Source organism: Oncorhynchus clarkii, chromosome 28 (genome assembly GCF_045791955.1).
Source record: "Oncorhynchus clarkii lewisi isolate Uvic-CL-2024 chromosome 28, UVic_Ocla_1.0, whole genome shotgun sequence".
Classification (NCBI taxonomy): domain Eukaryota; kingdom Metazoa; phylum Chordata; class Actinopteri; order Salmoniformes; family Salmonidae; genus Oncorhynchus; species Oncorhynchus clarkii.
In genome coordinates, this window is record NC_092174.1 from 32514027 (window position 1) to 32536283 (window position 22257).

Sequence of the window (22257 nt, forward strand, 5' to 3'; positions counted from 1 at the left end):
ATATCATGTCACTTTTCTGGTGTCCAGAGAAAGCAAAATCATATGACCTACTTGTAGCAGAGGTTGCAGGATCTGATGGAAAGCATGTTGTCTGCACCGCACCATCACTTTTGAGGGCAGCCTGCCTGAACAGTGCTCATTGCCAGCTGGGTAGCTCTGTTCTTACTCACAAATATGTTCATCAATTTGCCATGTTACATCTTCATCCCATAATATTGAAGGCAGTGCAATTGTAGCTAACTGCTTATCTTTAGACATATTGTCACTTGCCAGTACACTCTTAGAAAAAAAGGTGCCATCTAGAACCTTTAAGGGTTCTTCGGCTGTCCCTGTACTGTAGCAACCCTGTGTTTACAAACGTGGAAATCGACTTGGGTTCGCCGAACAACACGGATGAGCTCACTCTCCCTGCCTGTTTCATTAGCCTAAACTATGATCAGAGCCAGCTGCAGACAACAAACAGCGAGAAGGAAATACAGATATCGATCTGTTTGTCACAGATACCATCAAAAAAAAGTAGGGGAGTGGATCAGAAAACCAGTCAGTATCTGGTGTGACTGCCATTTGCCTCATTCAGTGCAACACATCTCCTTCGCATAGAGTTGATCAGGCTGTTGATTGTGGCCTGTAGAATGTGGTCCCACTCCTCTTTAACGGTTGTGTGAAGTTGCTGGAAACTGGCGGGAAGTGGAACACGCTGACGTACACATCGATCCAGACCATCCCAAACTTGCTCAATGGGTGACGAGTCTGTTGAATATGCAGGCCATGGAAGACCTGGGGACATTTTCAGCTTCCAAGAATTATGCACAGATCCTTATGACATGGATTATCATGCATTATCATGCTGAAACATGAGGTGATGGCGGCTGATGAATTGCCTGACTATGGGCCTCAGGATCTCGTCAAGGTATCTCTGTGCATTCAAATTGCCATAGATAAAATGCAATTGCATTCGCTGTTCTTAGCCTATGCCTGCCCATACCATAACTCCACCACCACAGTGGGGCACTCAGTTCACAAAGTTGACATTAGCAAACGGCTCACCGACACAACGCCATACACACTGTCTACCATTTGCCCGGTACCGTTGAAACGGGATTCATCTGTGAAGAGAACACTTCTCCAGCATGCCAGTGGCTATCGAAGTCGGTTACGATGCCGAACAGCAGTCAGGTCAAGACCATGGTGAGGACGACAAGCACGCAGAGGAGCTTCCCTGAGACAATTTCTGTCAGTTTGTGCAGAAATTATGCAGTTGTGAAAACCCAGTTTCATCAGCTGTCCTGTTGGCTGGTCTCAGACGATCCCACAAGGGAAGAAGCCGGATGTGGAGGTCCTGGGCTGGCATGGTTACACGTGGTCTGCAGTTGTGAGGCCGGTTGGACGTACTGCCTGATTCTCTAAAATTACATAAATGATCTGGCAACAGCTCTGGTGGACATTCCTGCAGTCAGAATGCCAATTGCACACATTCCCTCAGAACATGAGACATCTGTGGCATTGTGTTGTGTGACAAAACTGCACATTTTAGAGTGGCATTTTATTGTCCCCAGCACAAGTTGCACCTTTAAAATGATCATGCTGTTTAATCGGCTTCTTGATTTGCCACATCTGTCAGGTGGATGGATTATCTTGGTAAAGGTGAAATGCTCAATAACAGGGATGTCAACAAATTTTTGTTCAAAATGTGAGAGAAATATGCTTTTTGTACGTATGGGAAGTTTTATTTCACCTCATGAAACATGGGACCAACAATTTACGCGTTGCGCTTATATTTTTGTTCAGTATAATTATTACAAATATATGCAACTCATTTTCCACCAACAGGTTTCTGTGCCGATGCACCACACAACCAATAAACAAAGCATACCGACTTCATGCACTTCAATGTCATGTGTTGCATTTTCAACACCACAATAAATAGACTATGTCAGTCTGGACAAACAGAAAATACATCGCTCCCTACATAGTAGGCCTACCCAGTATCGAAGGCTTGGCTTGACCATCTCTGAATGTCATTCAACTTTTTGCCGTTTTGTAACATACGTCTTTTTCCATTTATCAAATGGCCGTTGCACAGTTTGAATTGACTGATTGATTTTGTGTCTCAGTTAAAAAATACATATCTACACAGAGTACAAATATTTTTTTTAAGTGACCAGGATTGCACAATAATGTTGGGCACTAGTTTCCATTATGGTCCCTACTTGTTTACATAAATACATATACAATTACATAGATACAGACATTACAGACAGACAAAAAAAGGTTCTACAGTTCACACATTAGGATGCTTTCTACATTATTTTTTACAAGTGTTTATGGTTGGTATGGCTTTTGGTTGCTGTGGTAGTTTGTTCCACTCAACAGCGCCGGTATATAGGCATTTGTTCTTACCAGATAGACTCCTATATTCAAAACAGTGAATATTATAATGTCTGGCTAGTCCTTGATAATTCTGTGAACCAGACCAAGTTGAATCAATACTACTCTTTTTCTCTTTTTCAGTTTTTTTTCAATGATAGCCAGCAAAGCTGCTTAAAATGCTTGATATCCAGATGAGTATGAGGGGGAGTTTAAGTATAATTCTTACAAGCTTGTTTTGTGGGTGTCTATAGCTAGGTTTCCATCGAATTGGTGACAGATTTTCATGTCACTATTCTAAAATCTAAAATAAAAACCACAGTGCATTTTCCTATCAGAGTTGCGTTTCTATCAAACTGACTTGTTGTGGATAAAAGTCTGTGCGTAAATACGTAGTGGACATAAATTCCCATGAGCCGTATCAAAAATAAAAGTTACTACTGGCCTACTGGTTCTGTCACAAAATGTTGTGCGTAGGCATAGTGAAAGTATCAACTCTGGTATTGGCATGTGTGCTTGGGGGCTCCCGGGTAGCGCAGTGCTAGTAGGCGTCACGTCAGACCCGGGTTTGATCCCGGGCTGTATCACAACCAACCGTGATCAGGAGTCCCATAGGGTGACGCACAATCGGCCCAGCTTTGTCCGGGTTAGGGGAGGGTTTGGCCGGGGTGGGGTGGGGGGGTGGGGGGCTTTACAAGTAGGCCATCATTGTAAATAAGAATTTGTTCTTAACTGACATGCGTAGTTAAATTAAGGTTAAATAAAAAATTAAATTAAATAGCCAACAGCTTGCAGATACAGTGCGGTATACTGTACATGATGAGATTATTATGGACAAAAGTGTGAGATTATTTTTATTTGTCAAACAGCAGCCAAGCATCAATCCTCATGGTACCAGAATAAGACCCTTGATATTTATTGAAAGGAGCATCCAGTTCATCACTGTGCACTTTCACCACCCTGTGAAGTTCATCCTAATTTATTTAATCTGTAGCCCAATAAATCGCATGCTTTCATTTCATGTCGTGACATTTTGATATGTCTAAATCTAACGTGTCGTTGGAGTTACTAAATTTACCGCAGATTTGTCATTGGTGTTCCCATCATTGGTGTTACTAATCTTGCTGGTGACACAATGTTCTCATAATGGTAGAAATGACTTAGAGTAATTCAACTGCCATATTAGTTGATTTAGAACAGGGATGGGCAACTGGCGGCCTATCCCTTTTGTAGACCCATGGACCAATTTGACACATTTTATTTTATTCAATAATAATAGAATACACAAGGTGCAATTTCGAAATTCGGTTGTGCATCAGCAGTCACTCATTTAGCCCTTGTCAGCAAAACATTTTTAGATTGGTAAATTAGTCTTGCGGCCAGCTATCTAAACTTGTAGTAAGCATGGCAGAATTACCGACAGGGGTGGGACCCATTGATCATCAGTTATCATATTAAAAACTGCAAACATTTGCCTCCAACCTATGGCAAAATGTGTAGAATTGCAGGAAATTAGCTGTAATACTACACATTTAACTCTCCGCCGCATGGCAAAATGTGTAGAATTGCAGAAAACTTGCTTTAAAATGGAAAAACTTTCTCTATGCCCCATGGCCAAGTGTGCAGAATTGGAAATTAACTTTAAAACGGAAAATGTTTCTCTTCCCTGTCATTAACCAAGAACGCAAGGTAACTGAACTAAATGACAAACTGAAATGGTCCACCCACACAGACAGGAGGCTGAAGAAATTTGACTTGTCACCTAAAACTCTCACAAACTTTTACAGATGAACAATTGAGAGCATCCTGTTGTGCTGCATCACCGCCTGGTACTGCCCACAACTGCAGGGCCTCCAAATAACATCTACTAAACACGTGAATGTGACCAATAAAATTTGATTTGATTTGATGAGGGGGGGGCTGCTAAAATGTTTTTTTCGCAAGGTGGAGGGGGGGAGTATGGATGTGGGAATGCAAACCCACGAACCACTGTGGCTCCTCATGATGAGTGCCGGATATTTGTGGCCCCCACCCCCATCAAAGTTGCCCATCCCTGATTTAGAATGAGAAGATGTACCCACATAGATTGAAATAAAAAATGAAAAATGTATTGGATTTAAAAAATATGCCATGCCCAAAAGCCACTGTAATCTAACAATGACACACAAAACATCATTGTCACAACTGTCATCTCCACTGGCAAAATTCAAAATAATTTCTCGGAACACTTGACTGGGTTGAAAATTAACCAGGACATGCCCCTTACCGTAAAACTATCTTTTGGGTCTTGACCAAAGTAAAGTCCAAAGACAATCATTGTGTTTTGATGCATAACCAACTACACAACAGGTCAAAGACGGCAGATTTTCATTAGATATTTGACTGAACTGTCAACAAACACACATTTGAACTAAACCAAATCATGTTCATTTGTAGTAAAAATCTAAACCGTTGCAGACATTAATTTCATATTCCTACAATAAACATACAGACAAAATCACATTGACTGAAAATAACGAACTACTCTTCACAACTTCTGCATGGGCACAACTTCTACATTTTATTTGAATTGTTGATATAGGCCTACTGTATTTAGCAAGTATGTATGCAAGTTACACATATGATTATCAGTCAACAAATTTTAAAGGCTCATAATTAGTTTCATTTTTTTTTTCTCCCAGGTGCTCCTTGAGGAACTTCTGCATTCGGAATAGGTTAATGTGGTAATCTCTAGTAGTTGCAGTTGAAAGAGGCTTTGGGATATTACCCATACACAGGTCCTTAACCCCCCAGCTGATTACACCCACCTAAGACAAAAATAAGTTGATTACTTTAATGATATACAGACATTGTTATTTTAACGTGGCCAAGTTTAACTCCCAAAAACACATTCAAAGGAATAGTAGTACATCACAAATTGAGAGTTTGAACTAAAAAGGCCTTAAAACATCTAGAGAGGTCCAACATTTCAAGAGAAACCTAATTCTGCACATTTCACAAGAATGTCACCGGTGCAATTTCCTGTTTATCTTGATACAACCAGCACCATGCTGATAAAAGAAACATAGTATTTAAACGTGGAAGTATAGGTTATATAATGTACACTCACCTGAATCCGACGTTTTAGATTTTTCAGATACAGGGCGCCACCAGAGTCACCTTTGAATGCACACATACTGTACATGTAATACAATGTCATATAGCCTACCTGTATTTTCACACTGCCAGGTGAGACACCATACATGTACAGTGCCTTGCGAAAGTATTCGGCCCCCTTGAACTTTGCGACCTTTTGCCACATTTCAGGCTTCAAACAGAAAGATATAAAACTGTATTTTTTTGTGAAGAATCAACAACAAGTGGGACACAATCATGAAGTGGAACGACATTTATTGGATATTTCAAACTTTTTTAACAAATCAAAAACTGAAAAATTGGGCGTGCAAAATTATTCAGCCCCTTTACTTTCAGTGCAGCAAACTCTCTCCAGAAGTTCAGTGAGGATCTCTGAATGATCCAATGTTGACCTAAATGACTAATGATGATAAATACAATCCACCTGTGTGTAATCAAGTCTCCGTATAAATGCACCTGCACTGTGATAGTCTCAGAGGTCCGTTAAAAGCGCAGAGAGCATCATGAAGAACAAGGAACACACCAGGCAGGTCCGAGATACTGTTGTGAAGAAGTTTAAAGCCGGATTTGGATACAAAAAGATTTCCCAAGCTTTAAACATCCCAAGGAGCACTGTGCAAGTGATAATATTGAAATGGAAGGAGTATCAGACCACTGCAAATCTACCAAGACCTGGCCGTCCCTCTAAACTTTCAGCTCATACAAGGAGAAGACTGATCAGAGATGCAGCCAAGAGGCCCATGATCACTCTGGATGAACTGCAGAGATCTACAGCTGAGGTGGGAGACTCTGTCCATAGGACAACAATCAGTCGTATATTGCACAAATCTGGCCTTTATGGAAGAGTGGCAAGAAGAAAGCCATTTCTTAAAGATATCCATAAAAAGTGTTGTTTAAAGTTTGCCACAAGCCACCTGGGAGACACACCAAACATGTGGAAGAAGGTGCTCTGGTCAGATGAAACCAAAATTGAACTTTTTGGCAACAATGCAAAACGTTATGTTTGGCGTAAAAGCAACACAGCTGAACACACCATCCCCACTGTCAAACATGGTGGTGGCAGCATCATGGTTTGGGCCTGCTTTTCTTCAGCAGGGACAGGGAAGATGGTTAAAATTGATGGGAAGATGGATGGAGCCAAATACAGGACCATTCTGGAAGAAAACCTGATGGAGTCTGCAAAAGACCTGAGACTGGGATGGAGATTTGTCTTCCAACAAGACAATGATCCAAAACATAAAGCAAAATCTACAATGGAATGGTTCAAAAATAAACATATCCAGGTGTTAGAATGGCCAAGTCAAAGTCCAGACCTGAATCCAATCGAGAATATGTGGAAAGAACTGAAAACTGCTGTTCACAAATGCTCTCCATCCAACCTCACTGAGCTCGAGCTGTTTTGCAAGGAGGAATGGGAAAAAATGTCAGTCTCTCGATGTGCAAAACTGATAGAGACATACCCCAAGCGACTTACAGCTGTAATCGCAGCAAAAGGTGGCGCTACAAAGTATTAACTTAAGGGGGCTGAATAATTTTGCACGCCCAATTTTTCAGTTTTTGATTTGTTAAAAAAGTTTGAAATATCCAATAAATGTCGTTCCACTTCATGATTGTGTCCCACTTGTTGTTGATTCTTCACAAAAAAATACAGTTTTATATCTTTATGTTTGAAGCCTGAAATGTGGCAAACGGTCCCAAAGTTCAAGGGGGCAGAATACTTTCGCAAGGCACTGTAAATGACCATTCATAAAGGTTACACAGCTATGGGATGTGCTAGAAAATATAAAAATGACTGTATAAAAATGCAGAATTATCCTGTAATACTGTGTTTAGTTTCCATAGTGATACATTTCCTTGATACATTGATTGAATGTACCTTTGCAGGCAATGTCCTCAACTTTGTCTTCTGTCCCTCCTGTACACAGGAAGTTCTTAGTCACAGCCTCCTTGTAGTTTTTAATGCCCTCAGCTTCCTCTGCATCCTTAATACAGCTCTCCCTCTGTGAAAAAGGAACCGAGACTGTCAGAGTTCAGAGAACCCATCATTGTGGAATTCACTCCGTAACTCTTATTCTTATAGCCCATGGACGAATCAGATTGTGGAATTGTTTAACCTCTCTAGGGTAGGGGGCAGCATTCGGAATTTTGGATGAAAAGCATGCCCAAATTAAATGGCCTGCTACTCGGGCCCAGAAGATATGATATGCATATAACTGGTAGATTTGGATAGAAAACACTATAACATTTACAAAACTGTTAAAATAGTGTCTGTGTATAACATAACTGATTTAGCAGGCGAAAACCTGAGAAAATCCATTCAGGAAGTCGTTTTTTTGGGGTTTTGTAGTTGTCTATTCAATGCCATTACAGTATCCATTGACTTAGGACTCCATTTGCAGTTCCTATGGCTTCCACTAGATGTCAACAGACTTTAGTTACTTTAAATCGTTTCAGGCTTGTATTCTTATAAATGAGGGAGTAAGACCAGTCTGAACGAGTGGACCCTAACGTGACGCAGAGTTTTTTCAGGCGCATGTGCATTTCTTGTTTACCTTTGGAGCGGGGCGGTAGGGTAGCCTAGTGGTTAGAGCGTTGGACTAGTAACCGGAAGGTTGCAAGTTCAAACCCCCGAGCTGACAAGGTCTGTCGTTCTGCCCCTGAACAGGCAGTTAACCCACCGTCATAGGCTGTCATTGAAAATAAGAATTTGTTCTTAATTGACTTGCCTAGTTAAATAAATGATGACGTTATTGTCCGGTTGAAATATCATTTAGGCTAAAAAACAACCTGAGGATTGAATATAAACATCGTTTGACATGTTTCGATGAACTTTACGGGTACAATTTGGATTTTTTGTCTGATTGTTTTGACTGAGTTTGACTGTGGATTACTGAAGAAACCGCACTAACAAAACGGAGGTTTTTGGATATAAAGAGACTTCATCGAACATTTATTGAGTTTGATGTGATTACCACCATATGAAGATCATCAAAGGTAAGGGATTAATTTTCTCTCTATTTCTGAGTTTTGTAACACTTCTGCTTGGCTGGTTACTGTTTGTAATAATTTGTCAACTGGGCTATGTTCTGGGCTAGGTATGTTCTGGGCTAGGTATGCTTTCGCCGAAAAGCATTTTATAAATATGACACTGTGGTTGGTTTAACAAGAAGTTAATCTTTAAACCTATGTAAAATATGTTTTGTTTTCTGAATTTAAACAATGAGCATTTATGTAATTGAATTTGGCGCTCTGCAACCTCACTGGATGTTGGCCAGATTGGACGCTAGCGTCCCACAAACCCTAGAGAGGTTAAAATACTTTCCAGACTTACTACTACTTGTATTAGCAAGTAGACCATCCTCACAGGCAGATGCTTACAGCTTTATGAATAAAAAGTAACTACATGTATTTGGGTGAAAGTGTGTAAGCCTAGACACTGCATAAACATTGCTATGGCATGTTTGATTGAGTTCCTGCCTGCTCATGGCCATCTCAAAGCATGATTCTCTGCTGGCGAGAAGGTTTTCACACAAACATTCTCACCTTTTCTTTCAATTTGATTTGAACATCCTTCTCGTACATCTGACCCTTCCACTCAGACATGAATCTGGCAGGTACAGAATTCTGATTCAATAGGAATTCCTCTGGGCAAAAAAAGATCAACTACCATTAGATAGCATACTACCGTAAATGCACATTGAATATTAATAACGATAGCTAAACAACCGTACTTTCTGAGCATGTGCTGCTTTATGGACACAATTGTATACGTAGCTGCTGATCCCTCCACTGCTGCTTCCCCCTCTTTCCTGTTCCCCTCACCTCCCATGGCAATGATCTCTTTGTCTGCTGTAAGAACTTTGACATGTTGTACAAACTTCTTAGTCTGTTCTAACTATAAACGACCTTTGTTGATAAGAAACAACATGATTGACATGTTGCACAGAGGTGGAACAGTAGGCTACTCTGGCGAATTTCACTGATGTGCTGTCCATCAAATAGTGCAGTGTTGCTTGGTCACTGAGAAGCGAACTAACAATTGTATGTTATTTATTGTTAAATCGCAGATTGTTCTGCCCCAATGCAATTTGCAGACAGGGCTGGGCTACATGTAGGCATTGTTGGCATTGTTAATCTGTTTACAAAAAAACCTGTAACTGTAATTGTTACGTTACCAGCAAAAACATTTTAATCAGATTACAGATACTTTTGAAAAAGTATATGATTACTTCTTGGATTACTTTTAAATTCAGAAAGGATTTTTGCGGGGAAAAAAATACATTATGCAACCTTTGTTTTCTCAATTAAATTAAATTCAGTGTTAAAATAAAGGTGCACTTTTAAGTTTGTTCCACCTGAAACCACTATGATGACACAGCAAATGCATTTGATGGATCCTTTTTGTGTTCTTCTAATGCCTCTTTAGGGGAAAGTAATCCAAAGTAACTGAAATTAATCAGATTACATTACTAGTTTGGGTAATCCAAAAGATACTGATTAGAATTTGTGTCAGGTAACTAGTAACTAACGGATTACATTAGAAAGTACAAACCCTGCATGTAGGCTAGTTTAGGTTGTTATGTAAGCAAAATGCATAGCAACAAGGCACACAACCCAAAGAAGGATTATGGAGCCCCCAACACTGAGGAGATGACAGGGCTATAGTCAGCCTTGTCTCAGGGTGGTAAATTGGTGGTTGAAGATATCCCTCTAGTGGTGTGGGGGCTGTGCTTTGGCAAAGTGGGTGGGGTTATATCCTGCCTGTTTGGCCCTGTCCGGGGTTATCATCGGACAGGGCCACAGTGTCTCCCGACCCCTCCTGTCTCCTCCATTATTTATGCTGCAGTAGTTTATGTGTCGGGGGGATAGGGTCAGTCTGTTATATCTGGAGTATTTCTCCTATCTTATCCGGTGTCCCGTGTGAATTTAAGTATGCTCTCTCTAATTCTCTCTCTCTTTCTCCCTCTTTCTTTCTTTCTCTCTCTCGGAGGACCTGAGCCCTAGGACCATGCCTCAGGACTACCTGGCCTGATGACTCCTTGCTGTCCCCAGTCCACCTGGCCATGCTGCTGCTCCAGTTTCAACTGTTCTGCCTGCGGCTATGGTACCCTGACCTGTTCACCAGACGTGCTACCTGTCCCAGACCTGCTGTTTTCAACTCTCTAGAGACAGCAGGGTAGAGATACTCTGAATGATCGGCTATGAAAAGCCAACTGACATTTACTCTTGAGGTGATGACCTGTTGCACCCTCGACAACCACTGTGATTATTATTATTTGACCCTGCTGGTCATCTATGAACATTTGAACATCTTGGCCATGTTCTGTTATAATCTCCACACAGCACAGCCAGAAGAGGACTGGCCACCCCTCATAGCCTGATTCCTCTCTAGGTTTCTTCCTAGGTTATGGCCTTTCTAGGGAGTTTTTCCTAGCCACCGTGCTTCTACACCTGCATTGCTTGCGGTTTGGGGTTTTAGGCTGGGTTTCTGTACAGCACTTTGTGACATCAGCTGATGTAAGAAGGGCTTCATAAATAAATTTGATTGCTTGATTGATTGTCCTAAAGCCACTCCTGCGTTGTCTTGGCTGTGTGCTCAGGGCTGTTGTCCTGTTGGGAGGTGAACCTTAACCCCAGTCTAAAGTCTGAGCGCTCCATTCACATTTCCCTCGATCCTGACTAGTCTCCCAGTCCCTGCCGCTGAAAAACATCCCCACAGCATGATGCTGCTACCACCATGCTTCACCATAGGGATGGTGCCAGGTTTCCTCCAGACGTGACACTTGGAATTCAGGCCAAAGAGTTCAGAGAATCTCCAATCAATGTTACTATTAATGTTGGATTGAGAAATTTGGATAGGATGGAAGAAATGATATAGTAAAACCGGCAAAAGAGGTAACGTAAACCAGGGAAAAAACGCAATATCGTCCCATGTGCCCAATAAAAAACATCACACAACCCTTCCCAAAGTAAAAACAAAAGTTAGACAATCCTCCCCTATTTTGGACCACCCCTGCCCCAAGTATATGTGAGCCTGCTTTTGCATGCCAATGCTGATGACTGGTCATTGGTCAACAATCAAGACCCCCAAGAATTTAAAGATGATAGGAAGGGTTAAAAACAGTGCGAGTAAAATGAGAAACAAGAAGTGAGGGGGAGGGTGAGCAGGAGCTATGTAAAGAAATGTGTGCATAAAGAAAAACATGAGCAGAATGTTATACTATGGTTGTTTGTCTATGGGAAAGAGGCGTACTAAAGATCTATGGTGGACAATAATACGCATTGTGAACAATAAGATTTGGAAGACAAAAATACTTTTTGTCCCCTCAAACATTGTTTAAACAACTATAAACAGAATTAAAAAGAAGAAGCTGGCCAACAAGTTGTCCATTGACACTATTAAATATGTAAATCATGTTAAGTAGTCTAATAATGAACCCCATGTATTGACGTGAAAACAGATTTGTATTTATACGAATTAATCTATTTATTTAAAAAACAAAAAAGTAAAGAGGTGTCCTGTGGGGGTGGGACGGGACGGTTCAAAATGGTTGCGCAGCCTCTGCTTATTAATAATTGGCGCTATAAATAGTTTCTGCTCATATTTTGTGTGCTTATGTTTGGGTAGTTATGACACACTTACATTCATTAGATAAATTATGTCACTCACCTTGCGCCTTACAGGTTGTTGATGTATGGAGACCTGACGCACGGATGGAGGATATAGTACAAGGAATACAGATGGGCCTGCAAAATACAGCTACATTTCTCATTGTCCTCTGTCCTCATAAACCATGCCATATTTTGGGTTTGCCATGTCCTGACTTACCTGATATATTTAGACCTTTGGACATCACTACTCAACTTCAAGAGTGCCACATCGTAGTCATAAAACTCTGAAACCCCTTTGTCCTTCTTCTTAAAGACATCATAATCTGGATGAATTATAGGTTTCTGCTCCAACGTCATATCTGAATCAACAGACAAATATGATCTTATTAGTCAGGTGTTTGCCTCACAAATGACCATGTGCTGAAATCAAGGCATCAGAGAATAAGCTACAATTGAATTGAAATGCATTACAATGAATTATCAAATCAAATCTAATTTTATTTGTCACATGCGCAGAATACAACAACCTTACCGTGAAATGCTTACTTACAAGCCCTTAACCAACAATGCAGTTCAAGAAATAGTTATAAAATATTTTTTACAAAGCTATTCAATCAAAACGTAACACAAGAAATGTACATAACAATAACGAGGCTAAATACAGGGGGTACCGGTACCGAGTCAATATGTGGGGGTACAGGTTAGTCGAGGTAATTTGTAAAGTGACTATGCATAGATAATAAACAGAGTAGCAGCAGCGTAAAAACAAATTGAGGAGGGGGAGGGGATCAATGTAAATTGTCCGGGTGGCCATTTGATTAGTTGATCAGCAGTCTTCTGGTTTGGGGGTAAAAGCTGTTAAGGAGCCTTTTGGTCCTAGACTTGGCGCTCTGGTACCGCTTGCCGTGCGGTAGCATAGAGAAATGTCTATGACTTGGGTGACTGGAGTCTTTGACAAGTTTTGGGGCCTTCCTCTGACACCGCCTAGTATATAGGTCCTGAATGTCAGGAAACTTGGCCCAGTGATGTACTGGGTCATACTACCCTCTGTTACGCCTTACGGTCAGATGCCGAGCAGTTGCCATGCCTGGCGGTGATGCAACTGGTCAGGATGCTCTGATGGTGCAGCTGTAGAACGTTTGGAGGGTCTGGGGACCTATGCCAAATCTTTTCAGTCTTCTGAGGGGGAAATGTGTTGTTGTGCCCTCTTTACAACTGTCTTGGTGTGTTTGGACCATGATAGTTTGTTGGTGATGTGGACACCAAGTACCTTGAAACTCTCGAGCCGCTCCACTATAGCCCGTCGATTATGGGGGCCTGTTCGGCCCCTCCTTTGCCTGTAGTCCACAATCAGCTCCTTTCTCTTGCTCACATTGAGAGACAGGTTGTTGTCCTGGCACCAGGTCTCTGACCTCCTCCCAATAAAGACTGTCTCGTTGTTGTCGGTGATCAGGCCTACCACTGTTGTGTCGTCAGCAAACTTAATGATGGTGTTGGAGTCGTGCTTGGCACGCAGTCGTGGGTGATCAGGGAGTACAGGAGGGGACTAAGCACGCACCACTGAGGGGCCCCAGTGTTGAGGATCAGCCAGGCAGATGTGTTGTTGCCTACCCTTACCCCCTGGGGAGGCCTGTCAGGAAGTCTAGGATCCAGTTGCAGAGGGAGGTGTTTAGTCCCAGGGTCCTTAGATTAGTGATAAGCTTTGTGGGCACTATGGTGTTGAACGCTGATCTGTAGTCAAGGAAAATAATTCTCACATAGGCGTTCCTTTTGTCCAGGTGGGAAAGGGCAGTGTGGAGTGTGATTGAGACTCTGTTATCTGTGGATCTGTTGGTGCCGTATGCGACTTGGAGTGGGTCTAGGGTTTCTGGCATGATGGTGTTGATGTGAGCCATGACCAGCCATTCAAAGCACTACAGACGTGAGTGCTTCACGGGCGGTAATAATTTAGGCAGGTTACCTTCGCTTTCTTGGGCACAGGGACAATGGTCTGTTTAAAACATGTAGGTATTACAGACGCTGCCAGGGAGAGGTTGAAAATATTAGTTTAGACACTTGCCAGTTGGTCCGCGTATACTTTGAGTACAGGTCCAGGTAATCCGTCTGGCACCACAGTTTTGTGAATGTTGACTTGTTTATGGGGTCTTGCTCACATCGGCTACGGAGAGCGTGATCACACAGTCGTCCAGAACAGCTGGTGCTCTCATGCATGCTTCAGTGTTGCTTGCCTCAAAGCGAGCATATAAGGCATTTAGCTCGTCTGGTAGGCTTGCGTCACTGGGCAACTCGTGGCTGGGTTTTCCTTTGTAGTCCGTAATAGTTCTCAAGCCCTGCCACATCCGACGAGCGTCAAAGCCATTCAATCTCAGTCCTGTTCTGACGCTTGGCCTGTTTGACGGTTCACCTGACGGCATAGCAGGATTTCTTGTAAGCGTCCGGAAGCGGCAGCTCCAGCCTTTAGCTCAGTGCGGATGTTGCCTGTAATCCATGGCTTCTGGTTGGGAAATGTACGTATGATCACTGTGGGGACAACATCGTCAATGCACTTCTTGATGAAGCCGGTGACTGAGGTGGTATACTCCTCAATGCCATTGGATGAATCCCGGAACATATTCCAGCCTGCGCTAAAAAAACAGTCCTGTAGCGTAGCACCCGCGTCATCTGCCAACTTCCATATTGAGCGAGTCACTGGTACTTCCTGCTTTAGCTTTTGTAAGCAGGAATCTGGAGGATAGAATTATGGTCAGATTTGCCAAATGGAGGGCGAGGGAAATCTTTGTATGCATCTCTGTGTTTGGAGTAAAGGTGGTCTAGAGTTTTTCTTCCTCTGGTTGCATATGTGATATGCTGGTAAAACGGATTTAAATTTGCCTGCATTAAAGTCCCCGGCCACTAGGAGCGCCGCTTCTGGATGAGCATTTTCTTATCTGCTTATGGCCTTATACAGTTCGTTGAGTGCGGTCTTAGCGCCAGCATCGGTTGTGGTGGTAAATAGACAGCTACGAATAATATAATATAATATAAACTCTCTTGGTAGATAGTGTGGTCTACAGCTTATCATGAGGTATTCTACCTCAGGTAAGCAATACCTCAAGACGTCTTTAATATTAGACATCGCGCACCAGCAGTTATTGACCAACAGAAACTTACACTCCCGCCCCCATCGTCTTACCAGACGTAGCTGCTCTGTCCTGCCGAAACACAGAGAAGGCAGCCAGCTCCATATTATCCGCATCGTCGTTCAGCCAAGTATCAGTGAAACATAAGATATTACAGTTTTTAATGTCCCGTTGGTAGGATAGTCAATGGTAGATCGTCCAGTTGGTTTTCCAATGATTGCACGTTGGCCAATACATTTCGAGGGTAGTGGTGGTTTACCTACTCGTCTGCAAATTCTTATAAGGCCCGTCCTCCTCCCCCTTTTCTCTGTCTTTTCTTCACGCTGATGATGCGGATTTGGTCCTTGTCTCGACAAAGCAGTATATCCTCCGCGTCCGACTCATTAAAGAAAAAGTATTCGTCCAGATTGAGGAGAGTAACCGCTGTACTGATGTCCAGAAGCTCTTTTCGGTCATAAGAGATGGCAGCAACAACATTATGTACAAAACGAGTTTACAGCAATGCGGGGAAAAAAATAGCAGTTGGTTAGGAGCCTGTAAAACGGCAGCCCTCCCCTCCGGCACCATTATTGAATTGTACATTGTACACATTGCCCAGAGAAGTTCAGAGAAGCACAGTACCTTCCTGGTCAAAGACCTTCACTTTAATCATATCTATCTGCTTATCCCTGAAACAGTGAGCAGCTGTAAGGACAAATCTAGGCGTAACAAGGGCACCCATGCAAGAGCTGTGCTCATTTCCGACCTGAATGGAAGAAGGAGAAATAGATAAATACTGTAGCATGCCTACACAGTAGCCGTATAGTAGTTCCTCTTTCATGTAAAATGTTTCTCTAAGATCTATTTGTTGTTAATTGACTCACCAAGACAGAGATTGTGACTACCCAAGGGTATTCTTGCCGTTTGGATGTAGTGGAATCATCACCATCACGGTCCCAGGATAGACCACACAGGTTTACACTGTTACTCTCATCTATAGAGAAGCAGAGAAAGAAAAAACACACCTATGATCGTGTACACCAAGGTGCACTAATTAAATCTGTACACACTACATATACACCCATGCAATCCTACACTGACCTATAATCATCTTGAACAAGGATGTCAGTTTGGTGTCATCTCTTAGTTTGTAGAAATGCTTTTCTGAACTCTTCTTCGACACCAATTTGTTGATTTCCTCCTCGTTCATTTTTGCCCCCACACCGAAAACATAAATATCTGAAAGAAAAGTGACAGACAGCTTATGATATCTACGACACGTGTCCTTCACCTCTTATTTCCTGTGTGTTGATCTTTTTTTTAATTTCTCCTTGAGTTTAAGTATTCACATTGGTTGAGTTCCTGCCCGACTACATTGCACTCAGCAAACAGGGGATGTCCTAAGGACATTTGGCCATGTTCCCATGAGGTCCGTGGGGCGACGCACAATTGGCCTAGCGTCGTCCGGGTTAGGGAGGGTTTGGCCGGTAGGGATATCCTTGTCTCATCGCGCACCAGCAACTCCTGTGGTGGGCCGGGCAGTGTAACCAATGCTAACCAAGGTCGCCAGGTACACAGTGTTTCCTCCGACACATTGGTGCGGCTGGCTTCCGGGTTGGATGTGCGCTGTGTTAAGAAGCAGTGCGGTTTGGTTGGGTTGTGTTTCGGAGGACGCATGGCTTTCGACCTTCGTCTCTCCCGAGCCCGTACGGGAGTTGTAGCGATGAGACAAGATTGTAATAACAATTGGATACCACGAAATTGGGGAGAAAGGGGTAAAAATTAAATAAATTAAAAAAAGTTTTTAAAAAAGCATGTTACAATAATAATTAGCTAACATAATGTGCCATTGGAACAAAGGAGTGATGGTTGCTGATAATGGGCATTTGTTCGCCTATGTAGATATTCCATAAAAAATTAGCTGTTTCCAGCTACAATAGTAATTTATAGTTTTTTGGTGTTTTTCAAATTCAGTAGAAAGGCCTCTTTGGTGTACTAAGTTTTCATAACTGTGACTTTAATTGCCTACCGTGCAGAGGGGTCAAATACTTATTTCCATCATTGAAATGCAAATCAATTTATAACATTTTTGACATGCGTTGTTCTGGATTTTGTTGTTGTTATTCTGTTTCTCACTGTTCAAATAAACCTACAATTAAAATAATAGACTGGTCATTTCTTTGTCAGTGGGCAAACGTACAAAATCAGCAGGGGATCAAATACTTTTTTCCCTCACTGTAAATTAAATTACATTTTTTTAAATGTCTACACTGTATTTCTGATCAATTTGCTGTTATTTTAACGGACAAAAACATGGACATTTCTAAGGGACCCCAAACCTTTGACCGGTGGTGTATATGTGAGAGATATAAGAAAGATCAGGTAACTTTTCTTTTTTTTACATTTATTTAACCTCTTGTTTCGGCACTCCATATATATACACTCAGCAAAAAAAGAAACATCCTCTCACTGTCAACTGCGTTTATTTTCAGCAAACTTAACATGTGTAAATATTTGTATGAACATAACAAGTTTCAACAACTGAGACTTAAACTGAACAAGTTCCACAGACATGTGAGTCAGCCCCAAAAAATGAGAGTCAGCCCCAAAAATTTCTTGGGGGGGGGGCTCACAGGGAGTATGGCTACGCCAGGTAGGAGACCTGCGCAAACTTCCTGTGCTAACCGGGGGGCTAGAGAGACCGGGCAGGCACCGTGTTATGCTGTGGTGTGCACAGTGTCTCCAGTGCGGGTGCATAGCCCGGTGTGGTACATTCCAGCTCTGCGGGCTAGAGTGAGCATCGAGCCAAGTGCCATGAAGCCGGCTCTACGCCTTGGGCCGGCTTACATGGCACCAGCCTTGCGCTCTGTGTCTCCGGTTCGCCTGCATAGCCCAGTGCGGGCTATTCCACCTGAGAGCATTCAACCAGGTAAGGTTGGGCAGGCTCGGTGCTCAAGAGCTCCAGTGCGCCTGCACGGTCCGGTCTACCCAGTACCACCTCCACGCACCAGCCCTCCGGTGGCAGCTCCCTGCACCAGGCTTCCTGTGCGTGTTCTCGGCCCAGTACCACCAGTGCCAGCACCACGCATCAGGCCTACAGTGCCAGTGCCTGTCCAGCGCTGCCGGAGTCTCCCGCCTATCTAGCGCTGCCAGAGCCTTCCGCCTCTACAGCGCTGCCGGAGTCTCCCGCCTGTTCAGCGCAGTTGGAGCCTTCCTCCTGTCCAGCGCTGCCGGAGTCTCCCGTCTGTTTAGCGCTGCCAGAGCCTTCCGTCTCTACAGCGCTGCCGGAGTCTCCAGTCTGCATAGAGCTGCCAGTATGCAAGGAGCTGCCAGTCTGCAAGGAGCTGCCAGTCTGCAAGGAGCTGCCAGTCTGCATAGAGCTGCCAGTCTGTAAGGAGCCGCCAGAGCTGCCAGTCTGCAGGATGCCGCCAGAGCTGCCAGGCTGCAAGGAGCTGCCAGAGCTGCCAGTCTGCAAGGAGCCGCCAGAGCTGCCAGTCTGTATGGAGCAGCCAGAGCCGCCAGTCAGCATGGAGCAGCCAGGGCCGCCAGTCAGCATGGAGCAGCCAGGGCCGCCAGTCAGCATGGAGCAGCCAGGGCCGCCAGTCAGCATGGAGCAGCCAGAGCCGCCAGTCAGCATGGAGCAGCCAGAGCCGCCAGTCAGCATGGAGCAGCCAGAGCCGCCAGTCAGCATGGAGCAGCCAGAGTCGCCAGTCAGCATGGAGCAGCCAGTCAGCATGGAGCAGCCAGAGCAGCCAGTCAGCATGGAGCAGCCAGAGCAGCCAGTCACCATGGAGCAGCCAGAGCTGCCAGTCAGCATGGAGCAGCCAGAGCTGCCAGTCAGCCAGGATCTTCCAGATCCGCCAGTCAGCCAGGATCCGCCAGTCAGCCGGGATCTGCCAGAACTGCCAGCCAGCCGGGATCTGCCAGAGCCAACTACCTGCCTGGGCTTCCTCTCAGTGCTGAGCTTCCCCTCAGTCCCGAGCTACCCCTCAGTCCCGAGCTACCTCAGTCCCGAGCTGCCCCTCAGTCCAGTGGGGCCCTTGATGAGGACTACTAGGCCAAGGTCGGCGGCGAGGGTCGCCTATCTAGGGACGCTAAGGAGGTGGACTAAGACTATTATGGAGTGGGGTCCACGTCCAGCGCCAGAGCCGCCACCGGGACAGATGCCCTGGCCTCAGTTTGGCCAGGCGGACAGATCTAGGAAGTATCTTGGTGGTTCCAAACGTCTTCCATTTAAGAATGACTGAGGCCACTGTGTTCTTGGTAACATTTTTCGGTACCCTTCCGCAGATCTGTGCCTCGACGCAGTCCTGTCTCGGAGCTCTACGGACAATTCCTTCGAACTCATGGCTTGGTTTTTGCTCTGACATGCACTGTCAACTAACTGTGGTACCTTATCAGTGGTGTAAAGTACTTAACCTCTCTGCGCACGGAACCCGCTAGCGGGCTGAAATTCCACAACATACGGTGGTCGCTACATAAATAGTCATATCAAACATTCATGAAAATACAAGCATCTCACATGTATCGAAAACCTAGAATCTTGCTAATCCAACTGCGTTGTCAGATTTAAAAAATGATTTACTGAGAAAGAATACGATGCGATTATCTGAGCATAGAGCCCCATAAAAAACAACAATTTCAACCAGCACAAACTGCATTAAAATAAATAGTTTACCTTTGACGGTCTTTGTTTGCAATTCCAATGCTCATTGTTACACAATGAATGATCTTTTGTTTGATAAAATCCGTTTTTATAGCCTAACACGAAACATTTTGTGAACCGCTTGTGTCGTGAATTCCGTCTCATTCCATTTTCGACGACACATTCCAGGTAAATAACCCACACAGAACGTGACTTTTCCAGTCATGTTTGGTTTCACTGCAATCAACTTGTTTGTTTGTAACACAATCAAACATGATGGGCCATTTCGCGGGATGTATTGACTGAAAGAAACCGATTTGAAGACAACAAGTCATGACATCATTGTGCACCAATGATTTGACCACTGTTTCGTTGATTGACTGTCTTTTAACCCAATGACCACTGATCGTATTGAAATCTAGCTGGGTAGATAGCCAATGAGCTGAGGTAAACGGCAATAGGTCATGTTTATGTTGCAAGACCAACCCATGTAGTAAGCTCCAGCGTAAAGAGAGTCATTTGCTATTGAAGTTTCATACCGGAAGGAGAAACACATAGTACGCACTGCATTGTTTGGTAAACGCGCAGATTCAGCTGTTTATATATCAATCAGTATGGCGACTAAGTCTGGGAAAGCTAAATCTAAGTCTAGATATACAGATGTACACACAATTTTAGAATAAATTGATTGGGAAAGTGAGACAGAGATTGTTGTAGGACGATTAATTTAGCGATTGTGGAGGAATATTTTTTTAACGGGAGAGGACATAGTTTTGGACTGGTAAGTTCTTATCATGCTAATGCCCTTGGTTGAAATTAATAATATAAAATATTATTTGTGATTTTTTTTACATTTTAGAAGCAATATATAAACATGTAATGTCATGAAATGTGAGATGCGTGTGTCTGCCGCCCCACCCCAACCCACATGAAATAGCCTATTTGAGGCTGTTGAGGGGAGGGCAGGCCCACAACAATGGCCAAAGTGAAATGGAGACAGTAGATACAGCTGGTCTGTCGTAATATAATAGAGACAGTAGATCTAGCTGAAATGTCATAATATAAAAGAGACAGTAGATCTAGCAGGTCATAATAATATATTCAACCTTATGTTCCCTGTACTCATATATATATATATACAGTGCCTTGCGAAAGTATTCGGCCCCCTTGAACTTTGCGACCTTTTGCCACATTTCAGGCTTCAAACATAAAGATATAAAACTATTTTTTTTGTGAAGAATCAACAACAAGTGGGACACAATCATGAAGTGGAAAGACATTTATTGGATATTTCAAACTTTTTTAACAAATCAAAAACTGAAAAATTGTGCGTGCAAAATTATTCAGCCCCCTTAAGTTAATACTTTGTAGCGCCACCTTTTGCTGCGATTACAGCTGTAAGTCGCTTGGGGTATGTCTCTATCAGTTTTGCACATCGAGAGACTAACATTTTTTCCCATTCCTCCTTGCAAAACAGCTCGAGCTCAGTGAGGTTGGATGGAGAGCATTTGTGAACAGCAGTTTTCAGTTCTTTCCACATATTCTCGATTGGATTCAGGTCTGGACTTTGACTTGGCCATTCTAACACCTGGATATGTTTATTTTTGAACCATTCCATTGTAGATTTTGCTTTATGTTTTGGATCATTGTCTTGTTGGAAGACAAATCTCCATCCCAGTCTCAGGTCTTTTGCAGACTCCATCAGGTTTTCTTCCAGAATGGTCCTGTATTTGGCTCCATCCATCTTCCCATCAATTTTAACCATCTTCCCTGTCCCTGCTGAAGAAAAGCAGGCCCAAACCATGATGTTTGACAGTGGGGATGGTGTGTTCAGCTGTGTTGCTTTTACGCCAAACATAACGTTTTGCATTGTTGCCAAAAAGTTCAATTTTGGTTTCATCTGACCAGAGCACCATTCCACATGTTTGGTGTGTCTCCCAGGTGGCTTGTGGCAAACTTTAAACAACACTTTTTATGGATATCTTTAAGAAATGGCTTTCTTCTTGCCACTCTTCCATAAAGGCCAGATTTGTGCAATATACGACTGATTGTTGTCCTATGGACAGAGTCTCCCACCTCAGCTGTAGATCTCTGCAGTTCATCCAGAGTGATCATGGGCCTCTTGGCTGCATCTCTGATCAGTCTTCTCCTTGTATGAGCTGAAAGTTTAGAGGGACGGCCAGGTCTTGGTAGATTTGCAATGGTCTGATACTCCTTCCATTTCAATATTATCGCTTGCACAGTGCTCCTTGGGATGTTTAAAGCTTGGGAAATCTTTTTGTATCCAAATCCGGCTTTAAACTTCTTCACAACAGTATCTCGGACCTGCCTGGTGTGTTCCTTGTTCTTCATGATGCTCTCTGCGCTTTTGACGGACCTCTGAGACTATCACAGTGCAGG

The 22257-nt window shown here is 43.3% G+C and overlaps 1 protein-coding gene across 11 annotated transcripts in view; it reads right to left on the reverse strand.

Moving 5' to 3' along the window:
- Window positions 1-1702: 1702 nt before the first annotated feature.
- The window catches only part of LOC139387084 (complement factor B-like), a 37898-nt gene continuing 17343 nt past the window's right edge, over window positions 1703-22257 (reverse strand). For 3 of the 11 annotated variants that reach the window (XM_071133072.1, XM_071133076.1, XM_071133077.1), the window contains 9 exons: window positions 16314-16451; window positions 16097-16206; window positions 15855-15978; window positions 12332-12473; window positions 12173-12249; window positions 9046-9146; window positions 7379-7502; window positions 5477-5526; window positions 2496-5174 (listed from right to left, as the gene is read on the reverse strand). In XM_071133072.1, coding sequence (XP_070989173.1) covers window positions 4995-5174; window positions 5477-5526; window positions 7379-7502; window positions 9046-9146; window positions 12173-12249; window positions 12332-12473; window positions 15855-15978; window positions 16097-16206; window positions 16314-16451 — 1046 coding nt within the window. In that variant the 3' untranslated portion in view covers window positions 2496-4994. Of the gene's footprint in view, window positions 2412-2493; window positions 5175-5476; window positions 5527-7378; window positions 7503-9045; window positions 9147-12172; window positions 12250-12331; window positions 12474-15854; window positions 15979-16096; window positions 16207-16313; window positions 16452-22257 lie in introns of those variants that run through there. The other 8 variants (XR_011629118.1, XR_011629119.1, XR_011629120.1 and 5 more) reach the window with 8 other exon arrangements.